General features: G+C 40.7%; 1 protein-coding gene across 9 annotated transcripts in view; it reads left to right on the top strand.

The window, feature by feature from the left end:
- Positions 1–17,113, top strand: part of LOC138973623 (rho guanine nucleotide exchange factor 11-like) — a gene marked incomplete at its 5' end in the record, with an annotated part of 90,108 nt that extends 72,995 nt beyond the window's left edge. For 8 of the 9 annotated variants that reach the window (XM_070346348.1, XM_070346347.1, XM_070346345.1 and 5 more), the window contains 3 exon segments: positions 2,801–2,928; positions 4,708–4,921; positions 7,852–17,113. In XM_070346348.1, the coding sequence (XP_070202449.1) occupies positions 2,801–2,928; positions 4,708–4,921; positions 7,852–8,420 (911 nt within the window). 9 annotated transcript variants of the gene reach the window in all.
- Between the last annotated feature and the right edge of the window lie 51 nt (positions 17,114–17,164).

Raw genomic sequence — 17,164 nt, 5'->3', positions numbered from 1 at the left:
AGCAGTTAGCATTTGGGGATTCAGATATTAGTATGACATCAGAGCTACTGTTGATATTTTGATTGGGGAGACTCAGATACTAGTAAGACATCAGAGCTACTGTTGATATTTTGATAGGGGAGACTCAGATATTAGTAAGACATCAGAGCTACTGTTGATATTTTGATAGGGGAGACTCAGATATTAGTATGACATCAGAGCTACTGTTGATATTTTGATTGGGGAGACTCAGATACTAGTAAGACATCAGAGCTACTGTTGATATTTTGATAGGGGAGACTCAGATATTAGTAAGACATCAGAGCTACTGTTGATATTTTGATTGGGGAGACTCAGATATTAGTAAGACATCAGAGCTACTGTTGATATTTTGATAGGGGAGACTCAGATATTAGTAAGACATCAGAGCTACTGTTGATATTTTGATTGGGGAGACTGAGATATTAGTAAGACATCAGAGCTACTGTTGATATTTTGATAGGGGAGACTGAGATATTAGTAAGACATCAGAGCTACTGTTGATATTTTGATTGGGGAGACTCAGATATTAGTAAGACATCAGAGCTACTGTTGATATTTTGATTGGGGAGACTCAGATATTAGTAAGACATCAGAGCTACTGTTGATATTTTGATTGGGGAGACTCAGATATTAGTAAGACATCAGAGCTACTGTTGATATTTTGATAGGGGAGACTCAGATATTAGTAAGACATCAGAGCTACTGTTGATATTTTGATAGGGGAGACTCAGATATTAGTAAGACATCAGAGCTACTGTTGATATTTTGATAGGGGAGACTCAGATATTAGTAAGACATCAGAGCTACTGTTGATATTTTGATAGGGGAGACTCAGATATTAGTAAGACATCAGAGCTACTGTTGATATTTTGATAGGGGAGACTCAGATATTAGTAAGACATCAGAGCTACTGTTGATATTTTGATAGGGGAGACTCAGATATTAGTAAGACATCAGAGCTACTGTTGATATTTTGATAGGGGAGACTCAGATATTAGTAAGACGTCAGAGCTACTGTTGATATTTTGATTGGGGAGACTCGGATATTAGTAAGACATCTGAGCTGCTGTGAATATTTTGATAGGGGAGACTCAGATATTAGTAAGACAACTGAGCTGCTGTGAATATTTTGATAGGGGAGACTCAGATATTAGTAAGACATCTGAGCTGCTGTGAATATTTTGATAGGGGAGACTCAGATATTAGTAAGACAACTGAGCTACTGTGAATATTTTGATAGGGGAGACTCAGATATTAGTAAGACAATTGTATTAAATTAAATCAACTGAGAGCTAAATGTTAATATTTTGATAGGGGAGACAGAACACAGCTGCAGTCAGAATTTGGGGAGTCAAGCAAGGGAGTTAAAGAACAGTCAGCTACAGTTGGCATTATGGGAGGCAGAAAAGGGAGTTAATGAACTGAGCTTCAGTTAGCATTTTGTGGAGTCAGATAAGGGAGATAATGAGCAGAGCTCGAGTAAGCCTTTTGTCAGATAAGGGAGATAATGAACTGAGCTTCAGTTAGCATTTTGGGGAGTCAGATAAGGGAGATGATGAACTGAGCTCCCGTTAGCATTTGGGGAATTCAGATAAGGGAGATAATGAGCTGAGCTCCAGATAGCATTTGGGGAAGTCAGATAAGGGAGATAATGAGCTGAGCTCCAGATAGCATTGACGGGAGTCAGATAAGGGAGATAATTAGCAAAGCTCCCGTTAGAAGAGCAGAGCCCTAATTACCTTTGAGAAATGTAAGGTGTGTTAGAGGGGAACTCTTGTCAAATGGGATTGGGCTGTTGTTTGGAAACTTTGGATCCAGTGCTTGGCAGTACTGGAATTCAGTTACTCAGACCAAACTTGAAAGAAACTTAAGGCAGCTAGGATGAGATTATAGTTTCTTCGGTTAGCATAGAAGGAAACAAACCCAGAACATTATTTTGAAAGCAGCTAGGTCAGAACATTTTAGGAGGGCGGGGATGTAGCTCAGTCGGTAGCGCGCTGGATTTGTATCCAGTTAGCCGCTGTCAGCATGAGTTCGTCCCCACGTTCGGCGAGAGATTTATTTCTCAGAGTCAACTTTGTGTGCAGACTCTCCTCGGTGTCCGAACACCCCCGTGTGTACACGCAAGCACAAGACCAAGTGCGCACGAAAAAGATCCTGTAATCCATGTCGGTGGGTTATAGAAACACGAAAATACCCAGCATGCTTCCTCCGATAACGGCGTATGGCTGCCTAAATGGCGGGGTAAAAAACGGTCATACACGTAAAATTCCACTCGTGCAAAAAACACGAGTGTACGTGGGAGTTTCAGCCCACGAACGCAGAAGAAGAAGAAGAAGAAGAACATTTTAGGAGAAGGAAACAAATTTGGAATAGAAGAGATGAGGAGACAAAAAACACATGGGGAAGTAACTCTAAGAACTTTAAAAAGAGAAGAGAAAACAAATTAAGTGTCCAGACAAAGCATTCCATACTAGATCTCACAATGATCTGGAGTTCCTGCTAACTTAAGTTATTCAGAATTTCAAAGACAGAGAGACAGAAATGACTGAGAATTTTGACAGAGACAGGTAGAGCATACATACAGAGAACTTATCTGGAGTTCCTGCTTACATAAGTTATTCAGAATTTCAAAGACAGAGAGAGTCAGAAATTACAAAGAATTTTGAAAGAGACAGGTAGAGCATACATAGTGATCGAGAACTGCGCGACAGATTGGAGAGAGACAGGAGGAGATCAGGAAGACTAACATGTGTGTGTCTGACTATGACGTCAACAGCTCGCCTGAGACAGCAGCAGGAGTTGTTAGCACAGGGTGCGGCGGGACAGGATGTCAACGTCCCTATCCCCATGGATCAGCTGCGGGGCATGGCCAACGAGATGAACAGCATCTTGTCCAACCTTCTGGTGAGTTCATGGCAAGCTCAATGCTTCAGGATAAGGGTTGTGTTAAGAAAACAGTGTCCTTACTAACAACAAGATGAACAGTATCTTGTCCAACCTCCTGGTGAGTTCATGGCAAGCTCAATGCTTCAGGATAAGTGTTAAGGAAGATAGTGTCCTCCTAACCAAACTCCTAAAGCCAAGGATGATAATTTGTGCCCCAAATCTCTTTCCTCGGGGACGCTGGGCTGAAGAGCACGAACCGTACAGTGGTACACGCCACCCAAACCGGAGAGAACAAACCGCAGGGTCTGATTCGTTGAAATCACAACATAATCTCAATTTCAACCATTCGTTGAATAATCACAACAAATCCCAATTTCAACCAATCGAACACCGCGACTGGCTCCCACCCGGTTGGTAACCTTCTCGTGCCCCTCGGCCCTGCTAACCAACTCCTCAAGCCAAGGATGATAATTGAAGAAATTGTCCCAAATCAAAAGTATTAGCAAACGCCTGTGTGCTACAATGGCACAATAAAACATCAGAACAGAATCCCAAATTTGGGCGTAAAGATGCTTTATGGTGTCCTAATATCAAGGATTATGTTCAAGAATAGTGCCCTGAGGGTAAGGAGAAACTGTCCCAATCTCAAGGATAATGGTATATTATGTACAAGAAAAGCGTCCCAAATTCAGGGGTCATGTTAAAAAATAGTTTCCTTCAGCAATGGTCAAGAATGTGTTCAAAATGCCATGGGTAATGTTCAAGAATAGTGTCCAAAAGATAAGGGTAATGTTCAAGAAAAATGTCCTAAAGCCAAGGGTAATGTTCAAGAATAATATCCAAAAGCCAAGGGTAATGTTCAAGAATAGTATCCAAAAGCCAAGGGTAATGTTCAAGAAAAATGTCCTAAAGCCAAGGGTAATGTTCAAGAAAAATGTCCTGAAGCCAAGGGTAATGTTCAAGAATAGTATCCAAAAGCCAAGGGTAATGTTCAAGAAAAATGTCCTAAAGCCAAGGGTAATGTTCAAGAATAGTATCCAAAAGCCAAGGGTAATGTTCAAGAATAGTATCCAAAAGCCAAGGGTAATGTTCAAGAATAATGTCCTAAAGCCAAGGGTAATGTTCAAGAATAGTATCCAAAAGCCAAGGGTAATGTTCAAGAAAAATGTCCTAAATCCAAGGGTAATGTTCAAGAAAAATGTCCTAAAGCCAAGGGTAATGTTCAAGAATAGTATCCAAAAGCCAAGGGTAATGTTCAAGAAAAATGTCCTAAAGCCAAGGGTAATGTTCAAGAAAAATGTCCTGAAGCCAAGGGTAATGTTCAAGAATAGTATCCAAAAGCCAAGGGTAATGTACAAGAATAGTATCCAAAAGCCAAAGGGTAATGTTCAAGAATAATGTCCTAAAGCCAAGGGTAATGTTCAAGAAAAATGTCCTCAAGCTTCAATAACATCAGAGAAAACATCAATGCTAACTTTTTCAAACACACACACACACACACTCTCACTCAGTCACTCACTCAAGCTTTTGGGGAAAACATATGAAGAAACATTAACCTTATTTGATGTAGGCAGAAGGTTGTGGATACAAATAACAGGAAAAAAACAAGGAACACAAACCGGGCATTAAAATAGTCCCACAATTACCATGTGGCAGTGACCTCACACACTGAAAAAAGAAGGACCCTTTGAGATTCCCTCAGAGGGACTGTGATTCCCTCACACGGGGCTAAATCTGGTTATTGTCACATAGTCATGGACAAAATCACGGAACATTTTTGTCTTTTCTTTCCGACAGCACGTGATGGGCACGAGGGGAGCTGAGCGTCAGTCCTTGCGACAAGAACTGGCGGCAGCTCAGGATCAGCTTGAAATGCTCAAAGCCATCCAACGCCAGATGATGGAGCAACAACAGGAAGAACCCTCCTCCACCCCCCAATCCCGTCCTCAGAGTTTCGTCTCTGTTGCCTCCTCCGTTTCCGAGGCAACGGACGGAGATAATACGGAGGATGGTGAGTGTACGAAGGTTCACCACGGTGAGGAGACGGTGACAGGTAGCGAAAACATGATGATGAGCATGGGGCGTTTTCTTCTCTTCCACTTTTTCACGCCGTTTTTCATTTGATTTGATGGATTCAATTTCGTTGGTTTTGATTTGTTGGATTCTGTGGATTTGATTCTTTGGTGACTTCCTCTATTCATTTTGTTCCAACTGCTCCCCTATATGTTATATGGTCATGGGTTTGCTTTAGTAGTGTTTTGAATGATGTGTAGTCAAGGAGGTATGCTTTTTACCCGCTTCTTAACCCGAGCTGTGTAGACAGACTATATAGCCAGTGCAAAGCCATTGATGCTGATGCTTTTGCATTAAACAGAAGAAATCTCGCAGACAGAGCTATGCAGGTCGCCTTCTATAGCCGTTTTTTCAGCAATGCTGAGCGGCTGTGTATATATGTAAATATGTACATAAAATGTGTTCATGTGATGTTGATGGTTATACATACTGTGACCATGTTGACAAAGGTTTTTGGTGATGAATGTGACGATTACGATTGTTGAGACTGTCCTGAAAATTTTCCAGACCTGCCTGCTTCTGTTATTTGTTGGGAGATGGGACGCTGTTTGGAAAAAAACAGCTCCATTCGTACCAGTTCTGCCATAGTGGGTAGCGCACAGAAAGGGGAGAAAAGTGAAAGATGCAACCTCAAAACACAGAGGAAACCTTTGACTCCTAGTCTCACAGAATTAATGAAGAGTGCAAAGCAGCCACAGTCAAAGTCAAAGCTTTTGTAAGGAAGTTAAAATCAGGACAAAATAAGAATTTAACTTGGTGTTCAGGGTCCATCTTATTTATGTGCACACTCCATGGCTGGAAGGTCTGGCTTGAAAATCCCATTTTTACCTAAGCCAGACCTGTTTACCCTTACAATTTTGGCGTAATTTATTACGATTTTCTGCACAAAATACGCCATTCCGCTATCTGTGTCAAGACTATGATTTTCATAAATAATAAAAATGTTAAAAAAAAATAAAAATAAAAAATAATTTTTTTTTATTTTTTTTATTTTATTAATTCACATGTTTGGCATTGTTTTTTTCAATGGCAAAATGGGGTGAAAAAGCACAGGACTGACCAGAGATCATGTCTGTCTGATGAAACGCTAGAGAGCCTTCTAGTGGTGAAGTCTCGCCCTCACTCATTCGGCAAGCGCAAGTACAGTAGAGAAGCGTTTGACACACTGAAAAAGGCCTACTACGAGCAAAAGAAAAAGAATCAGTGATGCATGTGCTTTTGATGTGATCTTCTTTGAAATTATGATGACTACAAAAACTGACTGATGTGTTTTGTTTGTGAATGATGGATATATGTGCATAATTGCGTTTCGCAGACACAGTTGTCATGTGCGTTGTAATTGGCGACGAATGCTGGATGATTGCTATTTTTGTGCCAGGATTACTATATTTGGGGCTGAGCATTACTCCAAAACACTTATGGGGGTAAACAGGTCTGCTAAGCACAGGTTTTGATTCAGTCACGTTCACTGCATTCTTAAAATAGAATAAGATAAAATTCTATGTACAGAATAAAAATCTATGTGAAAGAAATCAATTCCATGTCCACATACCACACAGAGCATGAAATAGAATGCCTTGTGTGGAAGTAGACAGTATTTTTTGGTCTTTTTATTTCTCGTTCTCATGCGCAGTCAGGCCTAAAAAAAAAATAGGTGTGGTTACGGTAACCCGACCTACCCTATTTTTATGGGCCGATCCTATAACTTTTTATTACATTTGTCAACAAAAAAAAAACGAGTGCAAAAAACGCAATGAAAGCGAAAGCGCCTGTGTCGCACACTTATTTCCCTGTCAAGTAGGTTTAATTTGTACACATTAGAAAAAAAAGTAGTAAAAAAAAAAAAAAAGTGATTGCCTACCTACCTACCCTATTTTTTTTGGCTATGTTACCGTAACCACACCTTTTTTGACTCACATGCGAAGCAAAAGTGAGTCTATGTACTCACCCGAGTCGTCCGTCCGTCCGTCCGTCCGTCCGAAAAACTTTAACGTTGGATATTTCTTGGACACTATTCAGTCTATCAGTACCAAATTTGGCAAGATGGTGTATGATGACAAGGCCCCAAAAAACATACATAGCATCTTGACCTTGCTTCAAGGTCAAGGTCGCAGGGGCCATAAATGTTGTCTAAAAAACAGCTATTTTTCACATTTTCCCCATTTTCTCTGAAGTTTTTGAGATTCAATACCTCACCTATATATGATATATAGGGCAAAGTAAGCCCCATCTTTTGATACCAGTTTGGTTTACCTTGCTTCAAGGTCAAGGTCACAGGAGCTCTTCAAAGTTGGATTGTATACATATTTTGAATTGACCCTGAACTATGGAAGATAACTGTTTCAAACTTAAAAATTATGTGGGGCACATGTTATGCTTTCATCATGAGACACATTTGGTCACATATGATCAAGGTCAAGGTCAAGGTCACTTTGACCCTTATGAAATGTGACCAAAATAAGGTAGTGAACCACTAAAAGTGACCATATCTCATGGTAGAAAGAGCCAATAAGCACCATTGTACTTCCTATGTCTTGAATTAACAGCTTTGTGTTGCATGACCTTGGTAGGAAAAATGTGTAAAGCAGTTCTTAGTGTATGATGTCATTGCTAGGTTTAGTTATTTGACCTTGACCCTGAAGGTCAAGGTCATGTAATGGTCAAGGTCAAGCATGTGAGTCGTATGGGCTTTGCCCTTCTTGTTTTTTTTTTGGCCTCACCATAGTTCTGTTATTTATCAAGACACACAAAAGAAAACAGAACAGCAGCAGGCAGGTCTACAGACGATGACAGTACAGATGACAATGACAGTGATGATAATGAAGATGATGTGTCAGTACTGACAGACAACGCTGCTGAATGTTTCAGATCCTGCCAGCTCGCTGCTGAACGTGGCAGTAGAACAGGAGCAGATAACAGAGATGGAGGAAGCCGTCAAGCCCCTGGTGACTGAGGTCCAGCCGCAGGAGACGACCGCCACAGGCCCCGTCCCTGACGACGACAGCGACGACGCCTGCGACATGTACCCCGAAAACCTCCCGCTTCCCGACGACAGCAGCATTAGTGCCGACACGGCTTACGCTACGGCCGCCGTCATGGAAGTCAGAGAGGAGGAGGACGGGGCCAGTTCCATGGATGCTGCCATGGATATCATGGGGTTCGCCGAACCCATGACAACGGACCTGGACGAGGGAGGGGATGATGGCCGCAGCACCCCCACCCCCTCCCCCACCCCCATGGGGAGAGTGGATGAGGAGGGGAGGGAGGACGATGGGGACACGGACAGCATCATCACCATCTCAACGGACACGGCGCTGGTGGGCGGGGAGGAAGGTCACCCCCTCAAGGCTGTTGCTGAAGAGCAGCAGGAGCTGCCCCTCGACAACAACAACAGCAGCAGTCAGGACTCGGAGCTCACCAACCCCATCGACGTCTAGCACCACGCTTAGACCTCCCCCTCCCTCCTCCCCCTCCATACCATCCTTCCTGTTGCCTCCCTCTGTCTTTGACCAGCAAAACCCTGCTACCTGTCATAACCCTTGAGCGGTGGAGGAGAGAATGCTTGTTGGACGGTCACTGGGCAGTATTGCTGCTGTATCATGGGAAGAAACGGCTGCGCTGTGTGTTCATTGTGATCAGGAGAGAAATGGATATATGCCATGGATACATACAATCAGCAGAGAATTGGATATATGCCATGGATACGTACCATGAACCATCAGCAGAGAAATGGATATGTCATGGATTCGTTCCATCAACAGAGAAATGGATATATGCCATGGATACGTACCATCAGCAGAGAAATGGATATGTCATGGATTCGTTCCATCAGCAGAGAAATGGATGTATGCCATGGATACGTACCATCAACAAAGAAATGGATATATATGCCATGCATACGTACCATCAGCAGAGAAATGGATAGAAGTCATGGATACGTACTTGAACCATCAGCAGAGAAATGAATATAAGCGATGGATACGTACGTGAACCATCAGCAGAGAAATGGATATAAGCGATGGATACATACATGAACCATCAGCAGAGAAATGGATAAATGCCATGGATATGTACCATCAGCAGAGAAATGAATAACTCGTGGATACATGAGGATACATGAAGTGTAGCTAAGGGTTGCTCTCTGAAGTGAACGCAAAGTTGCATGGTTCTCTGAAGCTGCCAATTAGGAGTATATTCACAGTGTGGATACTGGCCGTGCTGTTTTCAAGCAAAAGAATTGTGTGAGCCTTGGGAAGTATTCTTCATAGGGGATAAAGTCAAGATTTAAAGTCAGCAGACGGATTAGCGTTATCACTGTGTTGAGCACATTATGTGTTGTGCATACCTTGTGTTACATCTAACAAGCATATATATATACTGGAGACTAGTGTCTTGAATACATATTACAGCAGAGCTGTGAACATGCCTTGGGGTATTTTGACATACCCTGAGATAAGACAACATACCCACGGATAATACGACATACCCTCTGGCTAAGGCATACAAATGAATTCATGTTTCACATGCCTGTGGCATCTGAGCTTTGCCAGAGCCAAGCCCAGTGACACCAGAAGAGTTCAACTATGCACACTTGACTTCCTCAGCTTCAGTTAATAGTGTACGCATAAGATAACCTTCCACCTTGACTCGAGTGACTGACGTCTGCTTCGTTGGTGCAACCTGTTACATCTCAACCCCTGCACTGCTATAAAATTAGAGTGCAGGCTGTCTCGCGATTGGTTGACAATGGATGTGATGACACACAGTGAAACAACCAATCCTGTGAACACACAGCAAAGGCTACATTTCGATTGGTTGATTTTATTGTGTGCCTGTAGAGTGACTGCAACGGAAAGTGACTGTTTCTCTTCCCTATTTTTGTGATTGATTGATAATTTGGATCAGTCCAAGTATGGTTGATAATTTGGATCAGGTATGGTTGATAATTTGGATTAGTCCTAGCATTACTCACAACACCAGCAATTGTGATTGGATGAGGTTTGAGTGAATGGTTGGCGGCTTGGAGTGGCTGATTGGATGACTGGATGGATGAGTGAATTCTTGATTGGGCTGATGGTTGATTATGCTGTCTGATCCTCTGGGGTATTGACATGATGCGAACATCTGTGTCTGTATCCCCCAAGTATGTTCTACACCAATGAGCACAGGCTTCCATTTGATTGGCTGGCTGAAGTAAAATAGCACAGAAGCAAGTTGTGTATGTGTGATCACATCAGCAGCCAACCAGTGATAATTAAATAGCTAAATTTGTCCATTGCAAACTCTGAGCTGCCTGGCAAGCAAGCAAGTACCTGTCACAAGAGAACTAAAAGTACAGAAGAAGCTATGAAAGTTTAAAGTACCTGTACCACTTTTAAAGAATGAAAAAAGTGGAAGGAATAAGAGTAGATTTAAAGCCAAACACTGTTAACAAGAGGAAATGGATCTCCGATGTCTGTTAAAAGGCAGAAGTATAAGATGGAGGCAGTGGGTTTTTTTTTTCACAGTTGTTCCCTTGCTTTTGTTTATTTCTCAGGATGGTGAATGTTGCTTTCTGATATTGTTGCTGTGGCTTTATTCAAGCCAGAGTGTTAAAGACGTAAGTGTTATAAGCAAAGCTTGCACTTGTCTCGAGGCCCTAGCTGCGTTAGGTGCAGAGTTGTCTACCCTTGTTATTGTTCATTTGTTGTGATTTCAGTGTCATTGTTAGCAATAGATGTATGTGTGCGATTATGAAAATAGGTGTAGTTTGCTGGAAGAACAGCTTTCTTTTTTCAGTTTTTGCTGCCCCTTTCTCTCTGTGGTTAATGTTCAGTTCTATTTGTGGTTGAGCTTTCATTTTTCAAGTGTAGAACATTTTGACTAACATTAGGCCCAAAAAAAAAATAGGTCTGTTTACGGTAACATAGGCCAAAAAAATAGGGTCGGTAGGTCGGGATTTTTTTTCTTTCTTTTTTTCTCTCCAAAAAACCATATTTTTACGTTATTTTGCAAAAAAAAACAAGATTTTTTTTCTTTCTTTTTTTCCCCCCCCCCAAACGCCAAAAAAAAGTCTAGGGTCGCGCGAAAAAAATAGGGTCGGTCGGGTTACCGTAAACAGACCTTTTTTTTTTTTTGGCCTTACAGAAAAGTGTTTGTCATACAGAGCAGTCGATCTCCTCTACGTAGAAACTACATTATCCAACATTAAATTTAAAGCTTGAGCTATATATATATATATATAAATTATAACTGTCAGAAAGCTGAGTGGATGAATTGAAACGCTTTGAAAATCTGAGAAAAGCCTTTGTGAAATTCATGCCAACATACGCCTTGACAGTTTGATGTGAATTTATGTATTTTAATAAATTGCAAACATTCACAGAGAAACATATGATTTTAACATTTTGCAGCCATGCTTTTTTCCATTAAAATTTTACTGTGTTACTGTGAAACTCAATGATGCAACAAAGCTGTTAGTAGTGCCAGTTTTCAGCGTTACAAATTCCCCCTTGAAGTTGCCATAACATGATGAAGTGTCTGGAAAAAAAAGAATTTGAAACTTGAAAACAATGAATGTTTTAAAAAGGCAAAGCGTACTTTCTTCATTACCTCGATTCATTATTAAAAGTTCAGCTTGGCAGTAACAGTGAACAAGAAGGGCAAAGCCCATACGACTCACATGCTTTACACATTTTTCCTACCAAAATACATGTGACCTTGACCCAAGGTCAAGGTCATCCAAGGTCATGCAACACAAAGCTGTTAATTCAAGACATAGGAACTACAATGGTGCTTATTGGCTCTTTCTACCATGAGATATGGTCACTTTTAGTGGTTCACTACCTTATTTTGGTCACATTTCATAAGGGTCAAAGTGACCTTGACCTTGATCATATGTGACCGAATGTGTCTCATGAAAGCATAACATGTGCCCCACATACGTTTTAAGTTTGAAACAGTTATCTTCCATAGTTCAGGGTCAAGGTCACTTCAAAATATGTATACAATCCAACTTTGAAGAGCTCCTGTGACCTTGACCTTGAAGCAAGGTAAACCAAACTGGTATCAAAAGATGGGGCTTACTTTGCCCTATATATCATATATAGGTGAGGTATTGAATCTCAAAAACTTCAGAGAAAATGGGAAAAATATGAAAAATAGCTGTTTTTTAGGCAACATTTATGGCCCCTGCGACCTTGACCTTGAAGCAAGGTCAAGATGCTATGTATGTTTTTTGGGGCCTTGTCATCATACACCATCTTGCCAAATTTGGTACTGATAGACTGAATAGTGTCCAAGAAATATCCAACGTTAAAGTTTTCCGGACGGACGGACGACTCGGGTGAGTACATAGACTCACTTTTTGCTTCGCATGTGAGTCAAAAATTGGTCTTGATCAGTTATAACAGAAAATAGTTTCCCCCAACCCCACCAAAATGAATGAGCGAAAGGCCACTAGACCAATACGGCAAGGCATACAAAGAGTATGTCTTGATCAGTAATAACAGCAAACACCGCCCACCCCAACCTCCCAAAATGTAGCAACATAAGGCAAGATATACTACAAGGCAAAGAAAATCTATCCTTATTAGAACAGTACAAAAAAGTACATGTACCCCCAACACCTCCCAGAACCGGGTGCGTTGGCGAGGAGTTGTTGCGGCCCTATGCTCCACAGGGAGTCTACAGGAATAACTAAACTAAACTAAACTAAACCCCCAACACCTCCCCCCCCCCTCCCACCCAAACCAACATCAAAATGCAAAACTTGAAGGACACACTAAAACTGCAAGGCATACAAAAGATGATCTTTATCAGTACAAACAACAAATATTTCAATTTCAAAACTGACACGCAAAGGGAACAAGCAGAGTTGGGATCAAGCTTGTCACTTGCTCCGGTTTGAAAATTCAAATCTTCAATGCTCTTAGACGGTGGCTTAAGTAGGTGGGAGAGATAGTTGCCAGGATGCAGGGGAATTGTGGGAGATATGAGGCAAACATTGCAAACATTGCTCGGCCCTTTGCAGGTCACCTCGATTTAATCAAACTTGGGTCTAACCCTTCCTGACTAAGTCAGGCGACACTACAAAGCAAACTGTCTCGTTTGTGTTTTCTCTACTGATTATGACTTGAAAATGGAACTTTCGGCTATTTTGTATGACTGCATGAGTGTGGAAAATTAAGATACAATCTTTCATGTATCATATTTAAAACACATTTCTTTGATAAATGCATGTTTTAAATACTACTTTTATTTTAATGTATAAACTTTCCAATACCTTTAAAAAGACTTTTATAAATATGATGTAGCTTTAATGAATAATTATGATGTTTTTAAAAATGTCTTTTATATGTATAACAGAAAAAGGGCCAGCTATCAGCCAGAAATTAGTTTGGGTTGGGTACCCTCCGGAGCATGCTAAGCTCATCCATAAAAGGCATACTCTCAGCTAATGGAAGGAGAGCAAACGCAAACAGGAGATGCCCTTTGCTAAAAAGTCTGATTTCACCAAAGTGTCATCATATGAAAGGTGTTCATGCATGTGTACAGTTTTCCCCGTGCATCAAAATGCTAATGCGAATGAAAGTACGTCAACTAGAAAGCATGGACATTTAATTTAGTGTGTTACCAAAGTATCAAGCCAAGAACTGTTGAGCAAATGGATGCGAACATTTTATCTTGAATACACACAAAACGTCCTTTACAAAATTACTCAGACAATGCGGGGAGTGGAAACATGGGGACCCCTGAACATGCAGTCTGACCACAATCAACATTCTGACTTGCAAAACTCACAGAATTAAAAAGAGTCAAGCCGGTGACATTGCTCTTTTTTGTCTGAACACTCACAGGGAAAGCCGGGCAAACCTCTTAACAATATGCTAATAATACATTGACAGCTACTTTATCCCCCAGCTCATATCCTGCATGCATGTTGAAATAACTGCACCCAGCAGGGAATCAAATGCATTTCCCTCCAGAAAGCTATAAGCCGCCAAAGTGTAATGCACCTGCTTTTTTCCCCTACAATAATAATAATTCACAGCCAATTCCGTTAAGACTTCCAAAATACAGAGCAGACCAGGTAGTGTCAGACACAAAACTGCTCAACAGCCAGCATTAATCACACAAGGGCCTTAACCACTCAGCCACCTGCGTAATACAGGCCCCTGTTGAGGTTTGAACAGGAAACTGTCCTCCCGGATAACACACCCAGAGGTAAGCAGCGTGGGTTTGCGGTGGACTTTGCTCTACAACCGTTATCTCGCCTTCACCCTCGCTGATAAGATTCAAAATCCCTCTGTCCTTGCGGTGGAGGCTTGACAAAGAGTGATTTCTAATAGAATATTCGCTGACCTTTCTGGCGGGATATTTAATAAGAATGATAATGATTTTCTCATGTTTCTGTCCAGTAGGTTGTAAAGCAGTGTCAGAATGAAATTATCATCAGTCAAAGTCATATTTTTCATCCACTTGCGATAATGAGAAACAAGAAGGGCAAAGCCCATACGACTCACATGCTTTACACATTTTTCCTACCAAAATACATGTGACCTTGACCCAAGGTCAAGGTCATCCAAGGTCATGCAACACAAAGCTGTTAATTCAAGACATAGGAAGTACAATGGTGCTTATTGGCTCTTTCTACCATGAGATATGGTCACTTTTAGTGGTTCACTACCTTATTTTGGTCACATTTCATAAGGGTCAAAGTGACCTTGACCTTGATCATATGTGACCAAATGTGTCTCATGATGAAAGCATAACATGTGCCCCACATAATTTTTAAGTTTGAAACAGTTATCTTCCATAGTTCAGGGTCAAGGTCACTTCAAAATATGTATACAATCCAACTTTGAAGAGCTCCTGTGACCTTGACCTTGAAGCAAGGTAAACCAAACTGGTATCAAAAGATGGGGCTTACTTTGCCCTATATATCATATATAGGTGAGGTATTCAATCTCAAAAACTTCAGAGAAAATGGGAAAAATGTGAAAAATAGCTGTTTTTTAGGCAACATTTATGGCCCCTGCGACCTTGACCTTGAAGCAAGGTCAAAATGCCATGTATGTTTTTTGGGGCCTTGTCATCATACACCATCTTGCCAAATTTGGTACTGATAGACTGAATAGTGTCCAAGAAATATCCAACGTTAAAGTTTTCCGGACGGACGTCCGGACGGACGTCCGGACGGACGGACGGACGGACGGACGGACGACTCGGGTGAGTACATAGACTCACTTTTGCTTCGCATGTGAGTCAAAAATGTGCCACAATTAACAGGAGAAATTTTTATCATGTCTCTGGATAATAAATTATGTTGTGGAGACAGCTACTAAGTTGTAGTACATGTACCTCTATTTCCAATTCATTTTAATTGCCTGTTTATCAGGATAGAAGATATTGTAGCTTCTCTTTGTGTGTACATAATGTCTGTCTGCAGGTTCTCTACTGTAGTGTAAATGAATGTATTTATTCTCTGTTTAACTGTTTTGTTGTGTAAGTGGCAGTTGATAATTGTAAATAAGGAAAAGATATTGAGCCGTTTGAAGAGTGTGTGTGTGAGAGATTATTAAGAAGAGAGAGTGAATGTGTGTGGTTGTATGTGTGTGAGTGAGAAAGAGAGAGAGAGAGAGAAGAGTGTGTGGGATCCTTTCTATGGTTTGGAATGTGTGCAAGATAGAGAGCGAGCGAACGTGAGACGGCCCATCTATGGGAAGGTATCAATCATTCAGATTCATTGTATTAATGAAGAATATGCATACTTTGCTGGTCAACTGTAGCCTTCCATTTCCACACGACAAGACGTGTGTAGACTGTACATTGTCCATTTTAAGCACAATCGGTTTCTTTGACTAGGCATACAAACTCCATGTAAAAAGTAACCAGTGCGACTAAAACCTGTGAGTATACGTACACGCCAAATAAATAATTTAGATTTTATTGACTCAGTATGTGACTACGCAGCTCTAGATTTACACATGAAATTGAGAAAGGAGAGAATGGTTTAAGCTTGGGTATACATACATATGTGTGTGAATGAGTTTTGTCTTGGAAAGAGACATATGTGTATCACTGTATGCGTGTGAATGAGTTTTGTATGCGTGTGAATGAGTTTTGTCTAGACATTCACAGTGTATGTGTGTGAATGAGTTTTGTCTAGACATTCACAGTGTATGTGTGTGAATGAGTTTTGTCCAGAAAAGAGACATTCATGTGTATGTGTGTGAATGAGTTTTGTCTAGGAAAGAGATGTTCATGTGTATGTGTGTGAATGAGTTTTGTGTCTAGGAAAGAGACATTCATTTTAAATGCTTTGTACTGTTGGGTTAAAATTAGAAGAAAAAAGATGAATGCTTGTGATCATAACAGAGAAAAGGTTACTTTGAAATTGTTCTATTGAGTAGATGCAAAACATGTTAACTATGCGAAAGCAGATACACCAATAACTTAAATTACAAAAAGCTTGCAAGAAAGAGAGAGACTGTGTGTGTGTGTGTGTGTTGAGAAGCAACTGTTGCACATAGATACGTATGTTATAGGCTTCTTTTTATGTCCAGCGCTGAAAGCTGGGCTGTGTATAATTGTTCTTGAAATACTGCAAGTGATGACTATTACTAAACCTGAATTATGTAGCTGTTTAAAATGAGAACATTCACACAAGCGATGATCATTATACTTAGTTTGTAAATGAATGAACCTGTTGATGTGCAGCAGTTCTCAATTGGTCAAATTTTTTTCGCTTGATAAATTGTTGCTTTTTTTTTTCGTCTGGTAAATTTCAGACTCTTTCAGGAGAACAACAGTTATAGTGCACAGAAGCAATCTCCTAAAAGTGTTTGGTGCAAATTTACTGTTTAAAATTCTATCAATTTATTAGTAGAGGAAAGGTTATCTGCCCAAAACAGGGAGATAATTTCTTGCAATGTTATTCGCCTTGTTACTACGGAGTATCACCCAGCTGTATTGTGCATGTATTATAAACACACAACCTTGTTGCACTGTGTACTATAAATATCACACAATGACGTAATGTGCTATAAATATCAGAAGGATGAATTGTACACAGTGATGCACGATATGTACAAAGTGCCGCGAGGCACGGAAAACCCGATACAGAAAAATTAAAAAGACATGGATATTAGACGTGCGTTTTGTTGTCAGTCTGTCTGTGTGTGCGTGTGTGCTTATATAT

Source organism: Littorina saxatilis, linkage group LG8, assembly GCF_037325665.1.
Source record: "Littorina saxatilis isolate snail1 linkage group LG8, US_GU_Lsax_2.0, whole genome shotgun sequence".
Lineage (NCBI taxonomy): Eukaryota > Metazoa > Mollusca > Gastropoda > Littorinimorpha > Littorinidae > Littorina > Littorina saxatilis.
The sequence above is the reverse complement of the archived record's forward strand: the minus strand, read 5'-3'. Positions and strand labels throughout refer to the sequence as shown.